The sequence below is a fragment of the Otolemur garnettii genome, unplaced genomic scaffold, assembly GCF_000181295.1.
Source record: "Otolemur garnettii isolate 467f Iridium unplaced genomic scaffold, OtoGar3 scaffold00060, whole genome shotgun sequence".
Lineage (NCBI taxonomy): Eukaryota > Metazoa > Chordata > Mammalia > Primates > Galagidae > Otolemur > Otolemur garnettii.
The window spans coordinates 9458235-9465979 of NW_003852455.1; the positions used below are offsets into that span (position 1 = coordinate 9458235).

The window sequence follows — 7745 nt, forward strand, 5'->3', positions numbered from 1 at the left end:
ATTAATTGTCCTTGTGTTTTTTGCCAGGGCAAATTGTTTTTCTTTAAAACTCCCACTTATTTTAAATAAATAAACCATTAGTTTCAAAACAGAAGTGTCAAATGTCATGATACTTCTGACATACTAAGCTAATGAACAAAACAATGAATTCATTAGAAGCTACTAGAGATAGGCCGTCTTTGAGAATTTATTTTTTTTAATGACTTTGAAAGGCGGCAGAAATGATTCTTGGTAAGAGATTTTCTCATGCATCTTGGCTGAAACATCAGTCCAGAAGTTTCAAACACAATTACAAGGCTTAAAAGGATTGGATTAGGGGTAAGACAATAGAGTAGTGGGCAGGACAAGTATTCACAGTCAAATAAATACACCAACCAGCTGGCAGATTGAGTTTCTCAGAGCAGACTCTCATAAAGTCCACTGTAGGCAGCCAGTTGAGGATTTCTCCTGGAGTCTGAGTTTGCATAGGGCCTCTGGCTCTTCCAAAGGAGGGAAATTTCTTAGCAAATAGACAATTTTTTGCATCTAAGTCTTAACAAACATGCACACATTCCCTGAGATACATAAACAGGCACATTTTCTGGATGATTCTAATCAATAGTTTCTGCATTTCTGTAGTCTTAGTAAGACTACCTATTAAATATAGTTCTGATTACGTGATTTCCCTCTTTAAAAGTGTTCAATGTCTTCTACTTGCTCCCAGCGTTCATGACATTAAAGGTCAACCATAATCTACTTTCCACATATCCTTCCAAGTACATCTCCTCCTACAACCCCCACAGACTCCCTGGCTTCTCATTGTTCTCAGAGTGGGTCTTGCACTTTTAATTCTTGTAAACAAATATTTGTGGGATAATTACTATGTGCCATGTCCTATTCTATGCACTGAGGACACATCTGAAAAGAGAAGTCCTCCTCGCTTGTAGTTTGCATTCTAATGGGCATCTTTCACCTCCTGAGTGCACACATGGTATTTGTGCTACTATTAAAGCACTTGTCGCACTGTACGTAGCTCTGTCTGTGTCTGTTTTCTTCCATCTCAACACTGCTGTCCTGCACACAGCACTGTGTCTTACTCACCTCTCATCACCCCCATCTCATGCTCTGTTCAGTGGCAGGCACACACTGATGCTCGGCGAGTGACTTACATTGTGTGGAAAGTTTCTTTGCCTTGGAAATGTGGTAAGTTCCTGCTACATGCAGAATCTAAATGCAAGGTTATCTAAATTAAAAATTTTTTAACACTGAATTATTTTTAGTAAATTAGCCACTTGATTATCAATAGGAAGGATAATTGTCAAGCTACTTCTAATGGAACTAAAATGAATGAAACTGATCAGATGGCCGCATTACCTTAACCTGTAATGAGTCCTTCCTCAAATTCCAGGACCCTGTTTCCCTTTCATTGGGTTTCCCAGCTGTCTAGTCTACTCCAGGCCGTGTCCCTTTCTCCTTCTTCCTAAAGATCAGGAGAGAAGTTAAAATGGAGAGATGCTCATCTTGTTCCCTTTCTCTTTGGCCTCAAAGGTAGAAACTGAAGACCAGGTGCTGGCAACCTTCTGTGGCAAGGAGACCACAGACACAGAGCAGACCCCCGGCCAGGAGGTCGTCCTCTCCCCTGGCTCCTTCATGTCTGTCACCTTCCGGTCAGATTTCTCCAATGAGGAGCGATTCACAGGCTTTGATGCCCACTATGTGGCTGTGGGTAAGTTGGAGGTCCGGGTGGCTTGTCCCCAGATCTCCCCCTCGCTCTGAAGGTGACGTGCCTTGGGCCCTCTCCTTTACAGTGAGCATGTATATATATGCTCCATGCAGAGTCTACCATTTATGTCTCACTGCGTTTTCTCCTCGCATATCTGTCCGTGTATTTATCCTCTGTCCACTCAGCAATTCATATTTCTGATGCGTCTCAAAGTAAATCACAGACATTAGTACATTCCTTTCCAAATACTTTAGCGTGCTTATTATTTTGTTAGAATTCAATACATGGTCACAGTTTTTAAATGTAAAATTTACATATAATGAAATACATAAATCTGAGGTCTACATTTGTTGACTTTTGAAAAAATCTATATTTGTGTGTAACCCAAACATCTCATAGAACAGTGAACTTTACCCTCAGCCCAGAGAAATTTCCTTCATGCTCTTGCCCAGTAATTCCTGATCTCACTTCCCTTAGAAGAAATAACTTGTTCTGATTTTTCTCTGCCATAGACTAATTTTTGCCTCTTCTAAAACTTCATAGAAATGAATTCACAGAGAATATATGTGGAGAGTGAGGATGCTTTGACTCAACATAATGTTTTGAGATGCATAGATTAGTATGCTCCTCCTGGCAGAGTAATTTTGCATTTTTATGAATTTACTACAATTTGTTTATCCCTCCTCCTGTTGATGGCCACCTAAGGCTTCACCCATTATTTCTTTTGCTCTTATTATTAAAATTTCTATGAACCTTCTCGTGCAAGTCTTTTTGTGAACATATGTTTTCATTTTCACTGGATAAATATATAGGAGTAAAACTGCTGCCTCACAGGATAGTTGCACGTTTGCTTTTATAAGAAATGGCCAGATCTGTTCCAAAGCAATTGCACCATTTTATACCTTTTCACCCATGTATGAGAGTTCTGGTTGCTCCAAACCCTCACCAACATCAGATGTTGTCAATTTTTTGATTTTTAACCATTCTGGTAGGTATGTAGTGATACCTAATTATGGCTTAATTGCAGTCCCCTGATGACTAGTGATGGTGAGCATTCTGTTATGTGTTTGTTAGCCATTCACGTATCCCTTCTGGAGAAATGCCTAGACAAGATTTGACCCACATTAGGGGCTTGGAAAGAAAGAGGCGATATGGAGTAGGAGTCAGGAGCACAAACTCTGTAGCCAGCCCACCAAATTTGAATCCTGGGTCTGCCTCTCACTGTGTGACTTTGAGTAAGTTCTGTAATGCCTCTGTCTCTGAATGTGAACAGTAACAGAATGTATAGTAACAAATGTGGAAGGCTTCCTAAGTTTGTTGCCTAACACACAATGATTATCACAACTGTTGGGGGGTAGTGGTCCCCCCAGCAGTCAGGTTGCCTGGGTCTGAACCTGGCTCTCTGTGATCTCGGGTAAGTTGTCCAACTTCCCTGAGTTCCAATTTCCTCTTTTATAAAATGAAGATAATACAGGGTGTCCCCAAAGTTGCCTATAACGTTGCCATACATGGGGGAAATGGGAAATTAGGGCTAAATGTAACTTTATTTGCAAAATATTCATTACAAAATATTCACAAAGTACTTTCAATATATTGGCCACCTCTTTGTAAAAATTTGTGATGAATGTATTGTAAATAAAGGCACATTTAGTTACAATTTTCCATTTTCCCTATGTATGGTGCCCACTTTATGGGTGACTTTTGGGATACCCTATAGATGCCTCAAGATTTTATGTAAGGAATAAAAAAGAGAACGCATGACCCTCCCGCAGTGTGTGTGTGGTGTGCGTATTGACGGAGAGGCTCTCCCTGCCCTGCAGATGTGGACGAGTGCAAGGAGAGGGAGGACGAGGAGCTGTCCTGCGACCACCACTGCCACAACTACATCGGCGGCTACTACTGCTCCTGCCGCTTTGGCTACATCCTCCACACAGACAACAGGACCTGCCGAGGTAGGCTAGGCTGCTTCCGTCCCTTGCCGTTACCTGCCCCATCTCCAGTAAGCCTAGAAGGAGGTGGGGGAAGGACAGACACAGCAGGAGCGATGGAGCGTGAGGTCAGAGATGTTCCTCAGACCCCATGTGGGTAAAAACACTGAAATGCCCACCCCGTTTGGAAGCTGTGGCTCAGGTTCCCCAAGGCCACACAACGGACGCTCGAGGCTGTCAGGCCTCTTCACTCCTGGGCAGCCTGTCTGCTCTGGAAGTCCCGTCTTCTTTCCTACTGCAGGATCGGGGGAAACCTGGGTTTGGAGTCCTTCCTCTCTGGGCCTTAAACAATACCTGCCCCAGCTGTTCCTTTTTCTTCTCTTCCCTTCCATGGCTCCTAAGTTGCTCTATGTGGAGAGGCCTCAGCCCAAAGGAAAGAAAAGGGGGCGAGAGGAAAAGACAGTTGCACGTGGAAACTTCCCGTTCCTTCTGTCTCTCGTCAGGGAAACTGCCATGCTTTGGTCTCAGGCTGGGGGAGGGATGGAGACAGGAAAGGATCCACCCACTTTTCAGGAGCAGCACAGCCACATGAGCACGTGCTGGAGTGTAATAAAGGCAGCACTGCCTGCGGTCATGCCAAGGATGCAGGGACATGGCCCGGTCACACCCAGCAGGCCTGGAGAGGTGGGCACACGCTTCCCAGAGATGGCGACCCTTGACAGAGGTGAAAGAGTAAGAAGGTGGGCATCCCAGGAGGAGACAACGTCTCTGCAAACATTCAGAGGTGTCACAGGACTTGAACGTTTGGGGCCCTGCCAGTAGGTGCCAGGGAAAGGCTCTGTGCTGAGATCCCACTCTGAAGCTGGAGGGGGTAAAGCTGGAGACAAGAGTTGCTTTTTATCCTCCTCCAAAAACTGCTATTTGCTTCTGAATAAAACTCTACATAACCCGTCAGTATAAAGCAACATAAAAACAAAGATCAGGCACCTCTGGAAGTTTTCTTAAGGAGGAAAGTGTTTTCTACTGCTTTTATTTAGTTCAGTTTCCCATGAATATTTACTATGAGCTGAGTACAGTGGGGGCTAAAGAATGCCAGGGTAGAAGAGCAAGGTTTCCCAATCATTCTTTTCATTTCCACCCTACTCCAGGAGCCTTTTCAAACATTATTTTTATAATAACTCTCTTCCTCCATGACGCACAATACCACGGATATACTGTATATTTGTTTATGTACTCTCTGTGTATTATGCATAGAAAAGTGAGATCTCCCCCACCAAGAACCAAGCTTAGCCCTCTTGGGGGTGAGATCACCCCATGAGGACACTTGGGGTAGAAAGTGAAAACAGATGATGACTTGGGGAATGTCAGTTTAGCCTCATTCCGCAGCTCACGGCTGTGAAACCCTGTTCGCCCAGCCTCCTGTTCAGAGCCACAGTTTTCTCATTCGCAAATGAGCAGAATGAACAAGGGCTTAAAAAAATTGACATCTCAGGTCTAGGGAAGGTGGCCATGGATAAAAGTTCAGTGACAAATAAAAGTCCCAGCAACTAGAGTCATGCCCAGGATCCCAAGACCCTGGACTCACGGTTGCAGTAACACAGCAGGAACAAAGCAGAATCCCTGAGCTCAGGGATCCCACAGTCTGGGGGGTCAAGAAAATCAACAAATGAATATATGATGTAATGGCGGGGCATTGTTAGAAGAAAAGCTTCAGCCAAGTTAAGTTTGACTGTCTAACCACGCAAAGAACAATTTGCAAAGTGGGCAGCCCCCCAAACCAAAATAGATTCAGAGTAACTCCTGGGGCTGCCACATGGCCAGATAATATTTATGGACAGAAAAAAGAAAGTGGCCTACAAAAGACAAAAAGTGAGGCACAGAAACAGCCATAGCCTCACTGGTGATCGCTGGTGTTTGCCTCATTTGGTCCAGTTCGAACAGTTGGCCACCTGTGAGTGGCTGAAATTTGGTGACTGCTTACCGTATCCATTTAGGTTACAGTTCACTATGGACAAAGAAACCTTTAGCCTGAACTTAAAATGTGCAAGGAGCAGCTTTCCGCTAAATGTAAATGGAGCAGACAGCACCTCGAAGAAAACCAAAGCCAGGCAGGGACTAGAAAGGGAGGGTGTGTGTGAGGGCCTGGAGGAGATGCGGGATGGAGATGGCTGTGTGCAGACAGGTGGGTGAGGTTCTGGGAGGAGGGGAGAGCAGGACCAAGAAGCCCAGACATTGCTCTGACCCTCCCATATCAGACCCCCTGCCCCAGCCAACATCAGCCATTGTGATGAGAAGAATTGTCACACAGGGTAAACAGCCCTGGGCGGAGAATTGGGTCTTGACCCTGCAGATTACTTGGCATATATCCTTGGATAAGTGACTTCTCTTGAGCATCTGTCTCCCTATCCACAAAATGAGGATGATGATTCCTTCCCTGCCTGCCACACGGGATTGCTGGGGAAATTATACAGTAACAAATAAGCAAGGGGGCGCGGTGGCCATGGGTGCAGTGTGCCATTTCTCTGCTATGTTTCCAACAGTGGAGTGCAGCGACAACCTCTTTACCCAGAGGACCGGAGTGATCACCAGCCCCGATTTCCCAAACCCTTACCCCAAGAGCTCTGAATGCTTCTACAGCATCGAGCTGGAGGAGGGTTTCATGGTCAGCCTGCAGTTTGAGGACATTTTCGACATTGAGGACCATCCTGAGGTGCCCTGCCCTTATGACTACATCAAGGTAAGTCTGCAGTGGGCACTTGTCTTGGGAACACTGGAAAATCTAGGCTGAATCAAGAAAATTGACATTCTAGGTTCTTCATCTTATCCCAGGATAGGGGGCCAAGCAGCTAACTTCCGCCAAAGTCATTATTTAAAATAACATTTACCATATTAATCAGATCCAGTCTAAGAATCTTCTCTGACCCTGAACTAGCTCCCTGGCCACCAGGGTGATTTGAGGAAAAGAGTCACATTTATGGAAGGTCCCTCCAGGGCAGGCCCAGCTTCATGAGTGCAAATCCTACCGCAGTCACACAAAGCCCTGGGCTCAGAGGGTCTCCACACTTGGTTTAATGTCCTGACATCACCATCTTGAAATTCCCAATACGTTTTAAACTAGAGGCCCCCTACTTTTGTTTTGCACTAGACCCCACAAATCACGCTGCTGCTCCTGCTTGGGGGAAGAGGCTATGTGAAAGGCAAAAAGAGTGTGGAGAATGCCATAGGTCAATAACTAGTCAACGTGGGGTCCTTTCACTAGGATATGTGAGAGGCAAAGGCAACCTGAAGTTGAGACGCAGCTGAGATTCTGTGGGATGTACTTTTGAGATAAGAAGGAAGTGAAATCAGCAGTTCTTCAAGAGTGATCAGCCAAAACATCAAAGTGGAGCTACATGTTAGGGTCTGATCTCAGGACACATACTGAGCTGGAAATAAAGAGGGGCGCTCGAGTGTATAAACCACGCACCTATTTATCTACTGGATGGCACCCACCCCAAAGCTACACACAGCTCCCTCCCTCATGCCTCCTCCCAACAGAACTGAGATGGTCCCTTGCATCAAATTCCCCTCACACTGCAAATCATCCTGACATCCTCCACTGTTGCTGCTGCCAACAGGAGAAATCTCTGCTTTAAAGGGCCGATGTGATAGGTTAAGCCCACCCAGATGGTTTCCTGTCTCTAGGTCAGCTAATGAATAATGTTAATATTGCAAATCTTTTTTGCCATAGAATGCGACATAATCATGAAGTCACACCAGGGGTTGTGGGGAATGTGTTAGAATTCTGCCTGCACCACATAGTGTCCCAGGGGCTCCATGTGGGAACTTCACTTTCACCAAAGCATGTAACCACTTGGGGCAGCATTTCTTCCCTTTTTCCACAATAAGAAACCAGATGAAGATGTCATCCAGGATTGCAAAAGTCACCAAATGATGGTTAAGGAGTCCTGGTTCCCAGAGATGGAAAGAAAAGTGGTTAAAGGTATAGAAGGGACCGAGGACTTGGAGGAAAGCAGAACATGGATCAGCTAACAGCACTGAGGACTTGGGGGAGAGAGGAACGTGGGTCAGCTAACAGCACTGAGGACTTGGGGGAGAGAGGAACGTGGGTCAGC

The 7745-nt window shown here is 45.3% G+C and overlaps 1 protein-coding gene across 2 annotated transcripts in view; it reads left to right on the forward strand.

Moving 5' to 3' along the window:
* MASP1 (mannan binding lectin serine peptidase 1) overlaps positions 1 to 7745 on the forward strand; it is a 48290-nt gene that overhangs the window by 21021 nt on the left and 19524 nt on the right. For both annotated transcript variants that reach the window (XM_012806919.2, XM_012806922.1), the window contains exons 2-4: positions 1528 to 1705; positions 3523 to 3654; positions 6171 to 6367. In XM_012806919.2, the coding sequence (XP_012662373.1) occupies positions 1528 to 1705; positions 3523 to 3654; positions 6171 to 6367 (507 nt within the window). The remainder of the gene's footprint in view (positions 1 to 1527; positions 1706 to 3522; positions 3655 to 6170; positions 6368 to 7745) is intronic.